Genomic DNA, 19341 nt, shown 5'->3' on the forward strand with positions numbered 1-19341 from the left:
ATAAGCGAAAAGATGAGACCATTAGTACTGATGGGATGTAGTATATACTAGTGCTTATTATTTAAAAAAATATGTGACTGATGGTGTGTTTGCGAGTGACCAACATAATTATAGTGTAAGCTATAATTAAATTGTAAAAGTAGGTATTTGACTGTTTCCTTTTCCTTTTCTTTTGCAAGACGTGGAGCCATGGATACAGCTAGTCCCAAAGTATTTATCGCTGAATCTTAAAATATGCATGCATAATTTCCATACAATTAACTAGCTACATGCATATATACTTATGTAGACAGTGAAATCATCACTTACAAAAGACCTCTACATGTTCTTCTATTCATATTGTTTGTTTCAATAGTCACACTATAAATTTTGTATAATACACAACATATAAGAGAATTAGGATTAAAAGTAATTACTTACCTACTAGGAAGGAGATAAGAGAGAGTAGATAACAATCACAAAGAGAAAGATCAAGCAAAATGACTGAAATCAAGAAAAAAATGATGCGCCACATTTTTAGCTAAACCGATTAATTTTTCTATATTTTAGAGCTTATTAAACTTAGGACCGAGCCTACCAACATTCACAGGGAAATTATAGAACGTGAAAAAAAAAACATGTGAACAGAAATACTAGAGCTACCTGCAAAAGGAACTAAACTCATAGCCTTCAAAAACAATAAACAAACATGAGGCCAGCAAGGCTCTAGTTTCAAGCATTTTCATCAAACCAAGCACAAGAAAACAAAGTATAAAACTATATAATAGTAGCACAGAAAAAAAAAATATATGGACAAGGCCTAGCCAGTACCCACCTCACCCTGCCCTGCCATCCCCCCCTTGTGATGTGTGAATGTCTCTATCTTACTTGTGATAGCCAGTATCCTCACCTCACCCACAGCCCACCAATCACAGCACTCCTTTGTATTCTCTCTCCTACATGCACTCCCCTCTACAAAACCACAACCAGCATTTTTTTTCTTTTTTCACAATCCCCTTGACAGCACAGAGGCAACAGCAAAACACACTCTCATCAGTGTCAGGTCTCCACACCACACCCAAGTACAGGTACACACAATCCTCTCACTGAACTGAATCCCATCCACTCCTTTATCATCATCATCATTTCCCTCCTTCCCTTTTCCTCCCCTCATTTCCATTTCCAGTTGCAGCAAGAGCTGCCTCCTAGCTCTCTTCCTGCCATCCATGGCAAATGCTTCCCTCCAATCCTTTCTTCTTCACCACCACCATTCTTTCCTCAGCAATGGTATCCATGAGGGCTCCTCCCCTTCTGTAATTCTCAAGCTCACAACAAACAGCAACAGCAGCATTTCATTCAAGCTCTTCTCCAACACCACCTCATCATCATCATCATCAGTGACCACCACAGCATCAACCCCCAACTCACCGGTAACCCCTGCTCCGGTCACAGCCTCGTCTCCGCCACCGCCTTCGCTGGAGCTCCTGGGCGCCCAGCTCGCCAAGAGGGATTACCGGCAGGCCGACGAGACCACCCGCGCGCTCCTCATCGAGCTCGCGGGCGAGCCAGCTCGGCGCCGAGGGTACGTCTTCTTCTCGGAGGTGCAATTCATCTCCGCCGATGACCTCCGGGCCATCGACGCGCTCTGGCAGGAGCACAGCGGCGGCCGGTTCGGGTACAGCGTGCAGCGGCGGCTGTGGGAGAAGTCGCGGCGCGACTTCACCCGCTTCTTCATCAGGGTTGGGTGGATGAAGAAGCTTGACACCGAGGTGGAGCAGTTCAACTACAGGGCCTTCCCGGATGAGTTCATCTGGGAGCTGAATGATGACACGCCAGAGGGGCATCTCCCTCTCACCAATGCCCTCAGAGGGACACAGCTCCTGGGCAATATCCTCACACATCCTGCCTTTGAAGAGGAGCAAGAAGATGAATTAGCAGCAGAGGAGAATGACACACCTGATAACACTGGTCAGAGTAAGGATGGCAGCAAAGGGAAGGAGAGGCCAAAGTTCATGAGAGATTTCTTCAAGCCTGACTACTCCTTTTGAGATGGGGGGTAACTGAAAAGCATGGGAGTTTGTGATGCAGAGATGCTGGTCATGGTGCAATTGATTTAGAAAAAAAAAAGGAAACATGTATCCGTAGTTCCATCTGGATTGTTATGTCCTGTAAACATGCGTGGGAAACTGCACAATATATTATGAATATAATTGTTTGAGATGTTTGCTCTGCACATGAATGATGCATGTAAAGAAGAGAGAAAAAAATAGAATATTCTAAGGGACGCATGGATGCAATGCATCCTGCACTCTTGCATGTATATAGATTGTGGGGCAATGGGCCAATGGCACTTGAAATGCATGCATTTCCTTTCGATGTGTAACATCCTAGCAAATACCATAGGATGATTCACAGGTTTCCATATTCCCTTCTTTTGCATCAACCGTTGCACTGTTTGCAAAATGGCGATTTCTTGTTGGGACAAAGAACAGGGACAAAGTTTGCTTTGCTCATCAAGGAGAGCCATCAGTTTTAAGCTGATCATCTCCACTTGTTTCCTGGCAAGTGATTGTGATTGATGTGAGCTAGACTGACCTTGGTGATATCTCAGGAATTAAACGAGTCTCAAAAAAAACAGAAGAGCCTTTTCAGGGGAAATACCTCTTATGAGTTATGACAGCAACAACTTTTTTACATTTCACGCACAAGGACAGAGCCTTCGGGTATGTTGATGTGAACCATCACATGTGAGCCGCTCATCCATCTGCATGTACAAGCATGCTCCTGGATTCTGAAATAGAAGTAAAATAAAATTAGTTCTATGTTTTTACCATGGAAATGATGCGTTATATTAGCAATGTAAAGCATCAGTATGTAACTGGCATGCAAGTGAACATTGATATTACCCTATCTCATGTGAGATTTAATGCTTAAAATTTAAAGTTTCCTCTATTAATAAATAAGTATTGACCATTTTCTAAACAGTACATGCGTAAGGACTTCCAATGATGCAAAGTTAAGAAACGTAGAATTCTGTAATGATTAAGAATCTAAATTAGTTCGATAAACAGATAACCATTACAGCACTACTACTACCTAGCAAGCAAAAAATCAGTTCATTGCTCATACCAAATTGCTTGGAGCCTCATCTACAACTTGAGCAGGCTGATCTGGTCCAAGACTGCTGAAACAACCACTTTTGCATCTCATATATTTCTGCAAACTGGTTTGAGAAATAAAAGATGAGCAAATATATTTCTACAACAAGTATGATCTGATAATGCCAGAGATAAAGTGTCCACACGAAAAAGTGTTGTGCTGGTGTGTGCATGGGAAATTGTTTATAATCAACATGAGGATGTGCTATCAACCTGTTGAATGTAATCCTGTAGCAAGAACCATATGGAAATATGTAGCATGATACTATTTGGCAAGCCAGCATGAAGATAAACACAACCAAATATCTCATTCATAAATAGTGTCGTTAACAGAGTGATCAAATATCAAGTTGATGCTAGCCAAATCTCAGAAAAAAGGTTTTTTTTTCTGAAGAATACTGCCGATCAGCAGTTCAGCACAACTTCATTTTTCAGCCAAGCTGTCGCACACGATGTTAAATCCATTATGAATAAACAACTACAGTGCAAAATATTCAGATTCTGCAGGAATTAGGCTGTACATTCATATACGCTACTTTCTTAGCTTTCTTAGTTCCATTACAGCATTACATATATTGCAACAAGCAGGATTCTTGTCTCTTCAGTCTTCAATAGTTATGTTGTGCTCCATTTGTTATTTTCCTAGCTAGTTTAATCACATATGCATCACAACACAATATGAAGATTTATACGGCTGTCTGTAACTAAATTACTCCAACAAGGAAAATGATAACACCACATTCTAATAGAACTGGGAATAGCAAGTAACCACTGTGGCTCTAGGATAGAGCAAAACAGCTAGGAGACAATTGGTCACCCACAAAGACTAACTACATTCAGACAATCAAAAGTTCAAAAAATACAAAATATAGACAAGGTATGAAGTATAAATAAGTGGGGAACAACTTTGTTACATTATGTTTTCAAAGTCAGGCTACAAAAGCAAAATGTGTTGGTGATGGCAGATTGATCATTTGATGGCAACTGAATCTTGAAAGGCCATGTAAATACAAAATGATATTCAAAGGTTTTCAGTTAGACAGATTAAATGTTCCAATTTAAGTAGTCTAATACTAACTGTTTCAAGTTACTTTCACCATAGAAACATTCAAATACAAATTAAGTTGCAGATTATTCAACCAGACTAAAAAACTGGGTGTACATGTAATCGTGCAAAATCATTATTAAAATATTATTTACTTCAAAAACTCAAGACAATCAAAATGGAGCTAGCTACTTCGACTAGTCAATTAAACTTCAGTTATTCTGGCAGGATTAGCCATTTTAAGGGCAATAAAAAAAACTACAATTTTCTAGTATGACACATAATTTGAAGATATATCATGAACAAAAGAAAAGCGACAAGTAAACTTACATCTCACATTTGTTCAGAACAGAAAGCCTGCTTGGAACACATGATTGTCCTTTTGCTCTGCACACAGAACTACAGGATTCGCCTCTCCTGAAATCAACATTGATTTCATAAAGCAATTCTGAGGGTGTTCCATTCACTCTCTTAAATTGGAAAAGGCCTTACCTTCCTATGCTGATGTTAATGCCATCCAGCCTAGGTCCAGAACCAGAATCAGCTGATCCTGCAAAATAGTTTTTTATAATCATTTCCCCCCTACGTAATTAAAGAAAATTGCATTTGTACTAGTAGTGAATAAATGGTAGCAGCTTTTGTGCTGCTTGGGCAAGCTCAGCTCAGATTAAGCTTGAAACTTAAAACAACATGAATACAATGAACCTTAGTTCATAGAAAGTAGTTAACATACTGAGAGGACCAGGGATGAGGCACTAGATTGAGATTGGGGATAGGGAGAGGTGATCACGGAGAGGTAGATTAATTCACCTTTCTTGCTTACATCATAACTAATAGCCAATTACCTTGTCTCTAATATAACAAGAGATAGAGATCCTAAAAAGATCATATATTCAACTGGACTCATCTTATCTCAATAAACCTTACTAATGTTATCTAAACTAATGAGCATGTTTCTGCATCGAACTAGATTACTGTCTAATTCACTGGTGAATTTTCCCAGACCTGCATCCTGTCATGGCCCAATGGACTGCAAGTGTTTTGCCAGACTATTGGCCTGCCATAACATGCAAGCGACATGTTCTGCTATCTTGGTTCCTTCATTCGGTGAAATTAAAAGACTGTTGTCTCAGTTCTCATTTAGTGTTGTAACTTAGTTTTCCCCGCAAACATGTTACAGGGTCACGCATTCTCTCGCCTTGAAGGGGAATGGAACCCCTAAGGCCCTGACTTTGTTTTTGGACTTGTTGGCCAGTGATCTAGCTGTCGCATCCATTTAATGGACTAGTTGCTGAAAGAAGGTAATTTACATATAAATACCGGAAAAGATTATGATTTATGAATATATATGATATATGTAGTGTGTAATGTAGTGTAGCCACAAAATACAGTGCCAAGGCTCATATCCACCCCTACTGGACAGTTATGTTTGAATCTCACAGGGTAATTGTAATCCCATCTACTTGACCGATTAATATATAATATAATCCCTTCATTTCAAATAATTAGTCCATTAAACCAAGAGATAAAGGACTTAAAATGACCATATTACCTAAACTAAAGCACCTTGGAAATATGAGAGGATGAGCAGTGATATGTTTCTAATCAATACAGTAGTAAGACTGAAAAGAATCAACAACTTCACATGAATGTCTTCTATTTTGCAATAAAAAAATATATGCATTATAAAAAGAAACTGAGAGGGTACCGGAGATTATCAGGAACAGTAATATACCAAGATAGCTAGCATTGTAATATAACCAATCAAAACGTGCATACCTGAAGAATTCTGCTGCAGCAAGAAGCAATGATGGAAGTCACTTGCATATGCATTTTCATGTACCTGGTTGATTAAACAATAACTTTGATTGAAGACAATGCTGTTTATCAGAACATTCTAGCACATAGATTTTGCTAGCATGACAAGCACCACCAGGATGTAACTGCACCCTGAACATTATTTCATATGGCAGGTAAAAGTGGAAAACCATTTCATAGAATATTATGAACAATTAGAACGCTGCAAAAAAGAAAAAAAAAAAGAACAGTACCACACTTGCAGAACTATGGTGGCATCTTCCCATGCAGAAATCAAAGACATTTCTGTAAGTTCCTGGAGATAAATAAATTGTGAACTCCCAGCACATTCTATTATGCTACATCCACCAATCGATATTGACGAGATCTTACCAGAAGTAACTGGTCTAGCGACCTTCAACTTCAGCACATCTGTTTCCTTGGTCTGTCCAACATGAGTGCAAAATTTAGGAAACAACTTGCCAAACCCAGGACTATTCGTAATAGACTAATAGAGAAAATTCAAACTTACTCTTGAAGGATTTAAGCAGCAAGAAACACAATATTCATAAGAATCACAGCACTGTAAATCGAGTTTGCAACCCCTGGTTGGTGCCATGAAGATTGTTAAATTTATAACTCTACCCATTTATTGCGGTGCGGAGCTGAAATTGAAGTGAGCAACAAAAGATAAGAAACTCACTGACAGGAAAAGCGTGACCCTGTTGTTGGGCAACACCGAGACCATGGATCAATAGATAGGGAAGAACATACATAACCTTAAAAAGGAAGTATTTATCAGCGGGGGAAGTCTAGAAGGCAAATACACTGCTTGCCAGGCAGTATATGTGAGCAAAACGAGATGGGCAGGGTTTCCTACCATTATCATCTGATATCAGGTGCCGCCCTTGCACAGTGCTCCTGCACATGATGGGTGCTGCAAGACCAATGTCCTTCCTGCACAATATTTAAAATCAAGATGCATCATTAGATATACTGAAATTAATACTCCAACATCCAGCCTATATTCGGGATGGAAAGAAAACATGAATGGCGCAACAGTTTGGGCACGCTAATAAGCTTGACACACATGGGTCATGGGTTCAAAGGCCACATGATACCATATAAAATGAACTCTATCCCAGGCTGCTCCTAACAGTTGAAAGCACAATTAGATAAGACAACCCATCAACTGGTAGTTTCGTACCACAGTATTTAACTGAACACCTGCACTTCTATATTTCTATTCTGCACTTTGTAGAGGTCATGCAGTAGTCAGCAAGAAAATGTAGGCACAAAATTGCATTTTGTGCACTGGTAAGGTCTGGGCATTACTAACATTCATCAGGAAACCATGGATGTTAGCAAGGCACTAGTACATACACGACCCAACAGAGCCACCATTCCTCTTTAACCCAAGCATATTTCCCCAAATTTCCCTCCATCCTTGCCAGCTTCATCCACCATTTCCCACTCTATCACTCCCAATCTAGGTTGATGTGTGCGTTGAATACAGAAAGCTAACTCCAAAACTCACAATTACAGAAATAAAAAACAATATACATGCCAAGATTTGAACAGGGATCATCGCCAAACCGAGTAAATATCACAAGGAATCATCCGTGCGAAACTAAGCCGGACGCACAAAAATCGGAAAACGCACCTAACTTTACAAGACTAAACAGCAAACAGGGGAAAAAATTTTCAAATTACGCCACATTTTCTATGACGGGAAGGCTGAACGTGGGGGTGAGGGGATTAAACTTGAACTGGATCTCGCTCACCGGATGCCAGCGACGAGGCCGGGGAGGCAGGCGAAGAAGGCGGCGCATACGATCCGAGGGAGGAGTAGGGGGAAGGTGGTGGTCGCCATCTCCGTCTTGGTCGAGGAGATCGGGTGCAGAGGAGGACGCAGGACGCCAAGGAAACCTGGAAGGGTTTAGATGCAAAGAAAAAAGAACATTTGGGCCATCTACGCGCAAAAAATAAATAAATAAATTCCCCTTTGATACATGATTTAAAGTGCATATTAAAGGGTTCAGCTTTTCGATGGAGTGCAGGATCTGGATCCAAATGGTTCGCACCGTTTTGCTGAACTTTTCGCCGTGTTTTGACAAATTTTAATCAAATTTCGATTGGCTTTTACTTCCATCGTCATATTTTAGCTTGAGTGCTTGACACTAAGACCAAGAAAACAAATGCGCTTATAATCCTACGCCCAGGTGTTTATCAACCAACGGTCCATGTGTGCCTCGGCCCACGCTTTAGCTTTGCGTATTTGGCGGCGCGCACGGCAACCCTTCAGCTTCGTAACCGTAGCCACCGCTCGCAAAACGCTTCAGCTCAAAAAAAAATCAACACAAACTAGATAACATGCGTTAATAATAAAAGTAGCAAACAAAAACACTATCAATATGCCTTATTGTTTTCATAGAGGAAAGGGTAAGCGATTTTCAACATAGATAGCTTGACATCTTTAAACTTCTCATTGTCAAAAGCTTCGTCAGGAATCTCGGGTAATCTAAACCCATGATCATAGCCATGGCTGATCCAAAGTAGGTCTATCGCTGTATCGTTCATGTCCTGATTGTGCTCTCTATACAAGTAAGGAACCATGATAGAAAGCATCAAAGTTGAGACGTGATGAGCCTGCTTGTCCGAATCGAAGGTGCTCACCTTGATGCCATGGAGATGCATAAGGTCATGCGCGACGTACACGTCCATGACTACCTCGCATGTAGCCATGACGGCATCGAGCTCGCTCTCGGGGACAACAATTAGGGCACACCATCGAGCTCCATCTCGGCCACAGCCACAGTCATCGCCATCGCTTTATCGTGTACGCTCAGGACGATGTCAACATCACTCTTGATCATAGCAACAGCAGTATCATGAAGCTTACTCTCAATCACACCATGGAGCTCGAGCTCTGTCACAGCCACCGCATGGACGTCCACGGCGACAATAACTGCAGCACCATGGAGCTCCCTCTCAGCCACGGCCACATCTTCCTTGCATACAGCCACAAGGGCATCGACCTCGTTTTCGACCACATCAACAGCAACATCCTGAAGCTTGCTCTCCATCAACCCTGGATCTCAAGCTCGGTCATGGCCACCATTTGGACGTCCACGGCGACTTGGGTATCAAGAAATTCCGTGTCACCGGCAAAGGAGTCCTCCATGACATGAACCTCGTCGGAATCATACAGAATCACCTCAGCGCCATGGTGCTCGCTTAGAGAGTTCACTTCCTTGCAGGTCATGGCGTTGGATACGTATTGCCGCGGTGATTAGGATGGAGCGAGGCAGAGAAGAGTATGTAGGAAGGAGCGACTGATCTAATATGTTGCCCCGCGCGGTAGATTAGGAAGGAGCAATTGATCTACTCGATGATTTGTTGCTACGCGCGCGGAGCAATGGCGTGGAGTACTCCCGAGACACACGTGCGGTGGCGGCTTAACTCCACAAGCGAACTGAAACGGCGAGCGCGGAGTACTTTTTAAATTTGAATTGTCAAATAACCTTTGAAATTTCAATAAAGATCTACTTTCATCCCGTGTTAAAGCCTCCAAATTTTGCGGTTAGTTATTTGCAGTATAATGAATGAGAAATTATTATTATGGATTAAGGTGTGATATATTTTAATAAGAATACATTAACAATGTCATAACTTATGAGTTGCATTTGATACCTATCAACCATGCGACACAGTTGCATGTTCTTTTTATAAATACAAATGTTGCTTGTACCACGTGCCATGAGGCTATTTGCTATCATTAGGTCATGCGACTTGTGAATGTTCTTTTGGTATTTTTTTTATATTCACTCTATTTGTGTTTTATATGGAATTATGCATTAGATGATATAAGCTTACTAATATTTGCCAGATCTATTATAGCCCTATGCATAATTAGGCATCAGCATATGGGGAAAAAATAAGAACTACATTAAGTTTACGTCACGTGTCATGTAAACATGATTGTCCTATTTAGTGCAAACAACTTGTGTGATGTATGCTAGATTTATATCTGGAGTGCCTAACAAAATTAATGATACATTAGGACAGTTTAAAAACTAAGGAATTAAATTGCACCTATCTTGAAACTGGAAATATCACAGTACATTTTACTTTGTACTATGGCAATATACATCTATAAAATGAACTATTCATACTATGTGATCTTTGGGGTATAGTAGAGTGACATTGGGTTGGGGCGAACTATGCAACACTAGATTTTGGCTTAGGGCAGCAATGTAAAACTAAAGAATTGTTTAAACCTGGTGTGAGAGGAAAAAACAATGTATAATAAATCCAAAAATGTATATGTATTAATATCAAGTTTTATAATACACATAGAATACTTTTCATGCAAGTCGCCTATTCCTAAAAGTAAGCTTATAGTGTTTAATATTTTTTAAAAAAATCATATAACATAGTAACTTCTCCATGTACTTTCTCGTATGAACTAATCACAACCACCTCACATTTAATTTCTAGATAATTATGCATTTGACTAGAGACTATTAGTTTGACTCAAATTTCTTCAACTTTGCTCATCTCTTTTTTAAAATGAAGCTGACATTTTGTCATGTTCTATTTATAACGTGGGGAATACAACTAGAAATAATCTCTACTACTTAAAAAATCCGTATTGTTGATGGTGAAGCCAAAGCAGACATGCTATCCAACGTAGAAATGTAAATCGACACGTTTAGTGGGACGAAAAAACGGATGCGGGACGAAAAAAAGAAAGGGGGCACGCTCCTCCTCCGCAACGAAAAAAACGCACGCCTCCACACCATCGACGCCCCCCAATCCATCACCCGCCGCCGCTGACATAACCCTAGACCCGCGCCGTCCTTCCCATCACCGCCGAGGCGCCGCCATTGCCGTCGTCGTTGCCGCGGGACCCAGGAGGCCTCCGCGCGACGGATTCCGGAGACACCACGGCCTTTTCCCTTTCCCGCGTGGTCCTTCCCGTTACCGCCGAATCGTCGCCTCCACGCCGCCCGTACACTGATCTCGATCCCCGCCGTCCTCGTCACCCGCTCCCGATCTCCCGCTTTGCCATCGCTGGATCCTCCCCGATGACAGGAAGCGGCCGCCACCGCCACGTCCCTCCCCAAAGACCCCCCGCCGACCCTGCATCGACGCCTCAACAACCGGCCTGCGTCTGCGCCGCATCTCCAATTGGGGCAACAACATCAGACGTCGCCGCTGACCACGTTTTCCCCGCTCACGCGGTACAATCCAACATTGTCCCCATCCTCCTTTCTTTTCATCCTTTCTTCTGATCTTGTGAGTTTCTTTTCTTCATCTCCAGTGTGGATATGTCTCCTGAGGTTGGGTCGAGCTGCAATAGGATATAGACGAAGGCATGCGCCTGCGAGTCACCATCACCATTGTCGAAGATGCTGATGGCTGAATGTGGCGGCGGCTACCACGTGCTATGGACAATGCCCTTTCACTAGGAGGTCTTCCAGGTGCCCTAGCAGGCTAGCACGGAGGTTCCCTGGTGTTCACGCCGGCAGCGCGCCAACTGTTTGATGAAATGTGTGGTCGAGGTGCACTCCTGTTAGATCATCAGGTACTCTAATATTACTTGTCCTTATATTTTAGTAATCTTGTTTTGTGCACTCAAGTTATTTGGTGAAATGGTTTTATTTGTTTGCATTCCAGTAGAAGTTTACAGGTGACTCTCGAAAAAAAAAAACCTTTTCCCCATCTGGTAACTTCTTCCTAATCCAAAAAAAATATATAATTGTAGAAATATATGGAGAAATAAATATCTAGCTGCTAAGTGCTAAGGTGCCTCTCATTTTAATGACTCTCATGTGTCAAGCATACACAATATGATATTGTTTCACCAAGAAGATAATCTCCCTGTACAATACTAACCCATCTATTAGTGAGCTATAAAAAAGAATAAAAATGTTTAATTATGCTATTGTCCTACTGTTTGCAGGAAAATAAGCTCTTTCGATGCAACCAATGATTTTTCAGCACAACCAATGATCCTTCTCTAAAGTTTTGGTGAGAAGTTAGAGCTGAATGAGCTGAGGTTCCTGTATATTGTTGAATTTCAGATGGTACTTGTCTTTCAGACATACATTTTCTTTCTGTGGGCAAGAATGTATGCTTTTCAGAGAAAGTGAAGAGGAATTATATAGAAAGGAGGCTGATAACTTGCATTATGTTGTCTCACATCTTAATCAGGAGAAATATGATGTAAAAGCAATCCGTGGTCACAGCAAAGGTTGGTGGCAATATACCCTTCACGTCAATACAGGACCCTAATGTTTGTGTAAAGCATGTTTATTCAAATGCTTAATGCAGGCCTATTGTGATAGTCCAAATGTTTTGTGCCTGATTGTACTCAGGACCTACTCTGTGCCATGATGGTGATAGTTATTTACTATGTACTTTATCGAATATTAGAATTTTGTTTGTTAAGCTACTTATATAACTCGTATGTATTTTTGAACCATTCAACCTTTTCTTTCTACATGCAGAGGTAGAGAGAGAAGATAAAGTACGTAGTAGCGGTCCTGGTTGAGGAACGGATACCTATTATTGTCTTGAGTCGTATTCAGTTTTGTGCTATAGATTTTTTGACTTTTTTACTCGTTTTTGCAGACCATAGGGTGGTGCCTGGCCCTGGATGAGGAATGGATGACCTGATGAGTACTACCGTACCGTAGTTTTCCTTTTTGTTTCTGTGAGTTCGGTCCTGATATTTATGAGAGACTTTTCATTGTTTGTCATGTAAGCAACATGTAGTAATCAGTTGGTGCTGTTTTTGCTCACGGTTGGTGGCTGATCATGTCTCTTTCTTTTTAAATCAGATATGGTGTTTCCTATATGATCCAGAGTTGCCGAACCCCCATCGCTGACTCTGGATCATTGCAACGATCCCATGATTTGTCAGATCCCACCCTCACCAGCGATACCGATCCAAAGCGCCATCAACCATGAGTTGGTGTCTGCTATGAACATTCTCATACCATGGCTTATCGTCAAGTCGTTATTGTGGCTAATCTTTAACTCTTAGATCTGTCTGTAGGACTGTGTAGACACATTATTTGTGTGGCAGAGAGACCATTAGACTATAATTGTTCATTTTTGTCATGGAACTGTATATTGCTGATCCACAATTTTACATTATTAATGCACCAGAGTTGATGTGGGTGCACATGTCCGTCTTCATGTTTGTTGAATTTATAGATCTACCAATTTTACTGCTTAATATATAGTGTCGTCACAATTTGTTTTCTTATCAAGGAAACGATTCCACTCGTTGATTTGTGCATATTTCTATATGCCATAGATTGTAGGTCTGAAATGATGGCTATGTTTCCGTTGCAACGCACGGACACCCACCTAGTTTAGAGAAGGAAGAAAAATGAAATATCCCTCGACACAAAATACAACTCATCCTTCAAAATATCTTCAAACATGCAATTTTCCTTTATTTTTTTTACCTATTCTCATCATCGTCAAAATAGCTTATAGTATTTTAACTGCTTACACGATCCCCGATAATTAACATAGCCTTTTCAAAGAAGAAAAGGAAACAAAAATTAGGATGGCACCTTAGCATGAAAAAATCAGTTGCAATTCGAATATAATAATTACTCAATGTCTTTCGTTCGATTACAGATAGCTAAACCCCGTTGAATTCAATGTTGTGCTATATCTTTAAATTCGTTCGAACGTACTTTACATGAAGAAAAAGGTACTCCCTCTATCTCTAAATTTTTGACCCGTTGACTTTTTTAAATATGTTTGATCGTTCGTCTTATTCCAAAAATTTTAAGCAATTATTAATTCTTTTCCTACCATTTGATTCATTGTTAAATATACTTTTATGTAGAGATATAGTTTTACATATTTTATAAAAATTTTTAAATAAGACGAACAGTCAAACATGTTTAAAAAAGTCAACGGTGTCAAATATTTAGAAAAGGAGGGCGCAGAATGTTCCGAACTAGCGATAGAACAGTGTCCCACGCTGCAAACCGCAACACCACAAGCCAAGGGCCACGATTCCAGATCGAACGCCACAAACTCAAAAAAAAAAAGTCGGAAGAAAAAAAAAAGAGTAGAAGAGGAAGAGGGAGAAAGAACAATGAGAGCGTTCGCGAGTCCGCCCACCCACGGCTCCGGCTAAAACCCTAGCGGGCGCGGGCGCGAAAGCGGATGCCCCTCGCTCTCCTCGCCCGCGCCGCTCTCTCCTCCACCTCCTCCTCCATCGCCATGGCCACCACGCGCTCCTCCTCCAGGGTGCTTCGTGCCTCCCGTGCGGAGCTCAACCCAGGTGAAACGCGCGTTTCTTCCTCCTTCTCCTCTAGTTGTACCTTTTCTTGGGAAGGGCGGGGAGGAGGGCGCTCTTGTAGCCTGTTTCCATTCATTGTTGCCATTAGGGGTATTCTAGATTGATAGGTCAGGTTAGTATCCGAATATATTTGGGTATTTAGGTATTCCTTTTCTGGATAAAAATGTGAAAAAGTTGAGGTATCTCTACCTTGGTGAGGTTATTTCTTGAAATGCGGCAGGTAAGATGCTTCTATCCTAGTCTTTATTGAAGGGTTGCTACTGTTGGGAGGGGTGGATTGCCCATTTTGTTTAGTTTCTGTTTATAAGCTGCGTTATTTAGAGATTAAGTGTTGTAAGTTTTGTGGTGTTATTGTGCGTTTGCTTCTGGAAAGTCATCCTAGAAGGGGAATTTTAGGAAGAGTCATCTCATGATTTTTTTCTTTAATTGCCAACGGAAGCTAGCTTTTAGTATGGTATATGTATCTTATTCTGCTTGTTCTTGATGGGAAAAAAATGAAATGAAAAGTTCCTGATTTGATAACGAAGGAGCGAGCAAACACGTTGGCTAGGTGCAGCTAGACCTGCTCAGAGGCTAGATGCAGTTTTGGGAGGTCGGCCAACTGTTATGCACCCATTTCACTTGTTTGTGTGGTTTAGCAGCCCTTCCTAGATCCATTTGTGCTTCCCTACAGCACAAATGGTTCCAGAGGAACTCACAATAAGAAGCATAAAGTTGAAGGCGGAGGCTGGAGTTAACTGTGTTGACCCTATGGAGACTTACCACTGATGGTTCTTTGCTCAAATGCTTGGGCAGCTTTGGTCTGTTTGAGCAGCAAATGGGTTGGGTTCCTTTGCTTTTGTTTTGGGTTGATGATATTCATGCGTTTCTCAAGCTGTCCAATTATTTATCAGATCATTACTCACATAACATAGTTTGCTTGATGCATGTTATTTCCTGAAAGTTCAACTTTAATTCCCATGACTTCAATGTAGTCGAATTACCTAACAGTTTCATACTGACTTTGGGAAAGTATACGCCCATTAACTGCCAACTTAATCTATCTGTCATTTGAGGTCACATACATGCTTATCAGTATATATATGGATTTTTAAAGCAAGTTTAGTGTAAATGTGTAATTGATTATTTGGTAGTATGCCTTTTCAGGTGCTAAAGAAGTGAAACGTGAATCCAGTGTTTCTTTTGACTTGACCAAAACTGAAGCGGTTGCTTCCATGAGAAGCAAAAATGTGAAACGGGTGCTTGAAGTAACTGGGGAGAATATTAAGAAAGAGGTTGGTGTGCACCTCTTCTTGGATTGGTGATGTTTTTCTCTCTATCAATGAAACAAGGCAGAGCTTCTGTCTTTTTTTTTTTTTTCAAAAAGAAGAAAGGAAGACGTGCCTACTGACCAAACACCAGGCCATGTCTTTGGTAGTTCTATTTTAAAGAAGTTTCCTGCATTTCTATTATTTCTATCGGCTCTTTTGTCCCCACAATTTAAATTCTAGCCTCCTTAAGACCAGTCACTCTAAGATAGTATGATGCAAATACACCTTTTCTCTTCAACTGCAGTTGTGCATTTAGCACTCACTTTAGTAGTTGCTCCTTTTCTACCCTGTTGGTTGGTGAACTGAACAGAACAATTTTGCCCATATGCAGGTTGATATCGTTCCTGACATTGAAGATTTTCGATATGGCAAGGCATCGCCATCTTTAGGTAAGAACTAAGAACAGTTATACCATATAGTTACCAAATTATAATATTCTTAACACTTTGTTCCATGTCTTGCAAAAAAGCTTACTTTTGCTTTCTTCAGTTAGGTTGGAGAAAAAGGTGAGAGTTTCATCTGCTATAAAAGGTACTCAGAAGACTACTTGATGAGAGAAGCTATGCATTTCTTGTTTAACATCTTCGCAATTTTCTTGTTATGTGTTAGTTTCTTTCTCTGCTAGCTGATATCAAGTTAAATCTGTACAAACAATATTGACAATACTTTACTGAAGTTTTCAGTTATATATTTTATATATTGCTAAAATGTTTATGCTGCTCTGGATTGCAAAAATAAACGATCACTAGATTATGACTTGTATCATCTTAACCAGAAGGCAATATAGTACTACATATTGGTTCATACATGATGGCTATTCATTCCTCAATTTCCCACACACACCATTCATGGAATATCTAAATCTGTTGTTAAGTTCAACATTTTCATTGCATGTTCGCCTACTATTAACAAAATAACAACCCTAGCTGCCAAAAAGCTGCCAGGTTGGTAGCAGAATGTTTAACATCAGATTCAGTGTATCCTTGTGACACATATTAGTGATTATGTGGCCATTATGGCATTATCGATTGCTCTACTGTTTAAACAAAATATATGTCAAGACAATGATTTGTTGTCTATTGTGTGAATTTTTTTTCATAAATTTATGCAGTTGGATCTCCAGAAAATTGGGAGGCAATCCTTAAGGGTATTAAAAACATGAGGTTATCTGGCGAGGCCCCTGTAGATACAAAGGGCTGTGAAAAAGCTGGTTCTCTTCTTCCACCCAAGGTAGGTTTTGTGTTTGCATCATCTTTCTTTTTTTCAAATCCTCGCATCATCTTTCAACCTGATAATATATCATAAGTGTAGTATCTAGTGCAGAGCCTATTTATTGTGATCAGACCCAAGTTCTCCAAATGCTCATTGTAGGTCTTGCACAGGCATAGTGCATATGCGATTCCCCTATTTTATTGTGCTATGTTGCCATATCAAAATTTTAGTGCAAGCGGTACACTTGTCACTTTTCACACTTCACTACTATGAGTGTTTCCTGCCACAGAAATCATCTGCATATTAATATATTATTACTCCCCCATCCATTTAACTCCATTTTTTTATTGTTAAAAGGTTTTCAGCCAACTACTATTGTGTAACTCTTCTTCATCCGTGTAATCATATACTACATTTCTTTCCCAGGAAAGGAGATTCGCAGTTTTGATATCAACCATGATGTCAAGCCAAACAAAAGATGAAGTTACACATGGTATGTCTCATGAAGATTTCTTATTTGGAATTGGTTATACACTATTTTTTGCTAGCCTTGTTATAGTTTTCCTATAGCTAAAATGTGAAAAATGAAAAAGAGCATGTGATCTATTCTGATTGGAGTGTTATGCATACTCTGCTGTGCAATGGTTCAGATGATAATATGTTCTTAATAATTGATTGGTAGTTCAGAACTTCATGCTATGTGACCATCCTGTGTCTATACCCTTCCATTTGTTTCCCCATTGAACTAACCTTGTCATAAACATCACTTTATGTACCACAACTATGTCTGTTTGCTGCATCTGTACTATATTCTTTCATATAAATGATTATTGTATTTTGGATCAATTGTTATCAGCTGCTGTTGAACGTCTATCTGAGAAAGGTTTACTTGATCCGGATGCTATTGTCCGAACAGATGAGGCCACACTAGCGAATCTTATCAAACCTGTAAGTTGCAAGGACTGTTTGGTGGGAACTTTCCCAACTACAATAAATTACTGCATCTGAACTACCCAATATAAGGATTGATCCTACAAATGTACAAAAGAATATACATGATCTGCATATTACAGTATGGGCTCTAGCAAATGGTAACAAACCAAACTTTGAATGCATGCAATTTAATTGAAGCATAACCTTGATTTGGACCTCAGAAGACAAGAAGCTAGCTAGAGCTGTACCTGCTTTGTTAATTATACTGTTATATGTTTCTTGCTGGAAATTACTCAGCTCAGCCTTTGACATCATACTGGTTATTGTTTAATCAGGTTGGATTCTATCAGAGGAAGGCCAAATTCATAAAAGAAGCTTCTAAAATTTGCCTTGAACGTTTTGGAGGGGATATTCCAGATTCTCTGAATGAGCTTCTTGCTCTGAAAGGAGTTGGTCCTAAAATGGCTCATCTGGTAGTAATACTCATTATATAGTCGAAATATAAGCTTATTTAGCTTCACAATCCCTTTTTAATAACATAAACTAAGCAGGTGATGAGCATTGCATGGAAGAATACTCAGGGAATTTGCGTTGACACTCATGTACATCGCATATCTAACCGTCTTGGGTGGGTTTTCCGAGAGGGAACAAAACAGGTAATTTGTGAGTTATGTCTTTTGTGCCTTTGAAGAAAACAAATTATACGTAGGGAACATCCATTTTGTCACTGACAAATTGCCACTTCTGTTTACTTTGCTCAGAGAACTACAACACCAGAGCAAACGAGAATGTCTCTTGAGAAGTGGCTACCAAAGGATGAGTGGGAACCTATCAACCCATTACTGGTATGAATCGGTTCTTTTTTCCACCACTAATGCTCAATTTCTACCATGTAAATAACTACATAAGATGGTGGCATTTGCTTTAACACTACATATCTGAATACTACCTAAACTGCAGAAATGTAAGACTTGTGTAAATTGAAATTATTGTTTTTAAAATCATGCAGGTTGGATTTGGGCAGACAATCTGTACTCCACTTAGGCCCAAATGTGACATGTGCGGCATAAACAACATCTGCCCTTCAGCTTTCAAGGAATCATCAAGCCCAAATCCAAAGCAAAAGAAAATGAGGTCATCTTAGAACTTATTGGCAGGGCTTGTGTACTTGTGTACATGCATTATTTACTGACCTGCTAGTGCTGGAAGGCTCTTCTTTTGGTTGGCATATTTATTGCCTGGATGACCTTCCTGCAACCATCTATCATTTTGTATAGCCATTATGTAGCATTTTGTATAGCCGTGATCTATTGAGACAATGGGTAGGGACACATTGATCTTGCTAGTTATTTATTATGGGCAAACAACTGGCACTTGGTAGGAAAAAGCTTTTGTAAACAGTATAACTAGAACAAAACGGAGGACGTTCATCAATTACCCTGCATTTGCCTCTGTTTATTGCAGATTTGCAGTTCTTTGCCGATCTCTTGTAGAAATGAGAGTTAATCCATGGAAAATGTAAGATATTTGAATAACAAAATGTGTTCAAATCAGAAAAAAAAACAGGAT

The 19341-nt window shown here is 40.1% G+C and overlaps 3 protein-coding genes across 3 annotated transcripts; 2 read left to right on the forward strand and 1 right to left on the reverse strand.

Annotated features, from left to right (window-relative positions):
• Positions 1 to 939: 939 nt before the first annotated feature.
• On the forward strand, positions 940 to 2212 carry LOC127754759 (tetrapyrrole-binding protein, chloroplastic). Its single transcript, XM_052280328.1, has one exon. It carries the CDS (start codon positions 1206 to 1208, stop codon positions 2025 to 2027), a length of 822 nt encoding a protein of 273 aa, XP_052136288.1. The 5' UTR covers positions 940 to 1205; the 3' UTR covers positions 2028 to 2212.
• Positions 2155 to 7950, reverse strand: LOC127754758 (uncharacterized). Its single transcript, XM_052280327.1, has 12 exons — positions 7764 to 7950; positions 6860 to 6936; positions 6683 to 6758; positions 6512 to 6584; positions 6373 to 6424; positions 6234 to 6295; positions 5962 to 6025; positions 4675 to 4732; positions 4513 to 4599; positions 3109 to 3202; positions 2641 to 2770; positions 2155 to 2537 (listed from the first exon to the last, which is right to left on the reverse strand). Exons 1-11 carry the CDS (start codon positions 7850 to 7852, stop codon positions 2678 to 2680), a joined length of 825 nt encoding a protein of 274 aa, XP_052136287.1. The 5' UTR covers positions 7853 to 7950; the 3' UTR covers positions 2155 to 2537; positions 2641 to 2677.
• Positions 7951 to 14038: 6088 nt separating this feature from the next.
• LOC127754882 (endonuclease III homolog 1, chloroplastic-like) lies at positions 14039 to 19206 on the forward strand. Its single transcript, XM_052280480.1, has 11 exons — positions 14039 to 14299; positions 15464 to 15591; positions 15959 to 16016; positions 16117 to 16158; positions 16739 to 16857; positions 17266 to 17332; positions 17696 to 17787; positions 18108 to 18245; positions 18324 to 18428; positions 18534 to 18617; positions 18782 to 19206. The coding sequence occupies exons 1-11, from the start codon at positions 14182 to 14184 to the stop codon at positions 18914 to 18916; spliced, it is 1086 nt and encodes a 361-aa protein (XP_052136440.1). The 5' UTR covers positions 14039 to 14181; the 3' UTR covers positions 18917 to 19206.
• The last annotated feature ends 135 nt before the right edge of the window (positions 19207 to 19341 follow it).

Source organism: Oryza glaberrima, chromosome 11 (assembly GCF_000147395.1).
Source record: "Oryza glaberrima chromosome 11, OglaRS2, whole genome shotgun sequence".
Lineage (NCBI taxonomy): Eukaryota > Viridiplantae > Streptophyta > Magnoliopsida > Poales > Poaceae > Oryza > Oryza glaberrima.

What these genes read in the sequence shown, in the direction of transcription:
- LOC127754759 (XM_052280328.1), top strand. Translation starts at nt 1,206, where the DNA reads ATGGCAAATGCTTCCCTCCAATCCTTTCTTCTTCACCACCACCATTCT.
- LOC127754758 (XM_052280327.1), bottom strand. Translation starts at nt 7,852, where the DNA reads ATGGCGACCACCACCTTCCCCCTACTCCTCCCTCGGATCGTATGCGCC. An exon ending in CCTGATATCAGATGATAATG is followed by an intron (nt 6,759 to 6,859) that starts GTAGGAAACCCT and finishes TTCCTTTTTAAG; the next exon opens with GTTATGTATGTTCTTCCCTA. An exon ending in GTTCTGAACAAATGTGAGAT is followed by an intron (nt 3,203 to 4,512) that starts GTAAGTTTACTT and finishes TTCTCAAACCAG; the next exon opens with TTTGCAGAAATATATGAGAT.
- LOC127754882 (XM_052280480.1), top strand. Translation starts at nt 14,182, where the DNA reads ATGCCCCTCGCTCTCCTCGCCCGCGCCGCTCTCTCCTCCACCTCCTCC. An exon ending in GTCCTAAAATGGCTCATCTG is followed by an intron (nt 18,246 to 18,323) that starts GTAGTAATACTC and finishes TAAACTAAGCAG; the next exon opens with GTGATGAGCATTGCATGGAA. An exon ending in TCCGAGAGGGAACAAAACAG is followed by an intron (nt 18,429 to 18,533) that starts GTAATTTGTGAG and finishes TACTTTGCTCAG; the next exon opens with AGAACTACAACACCAGAGCA.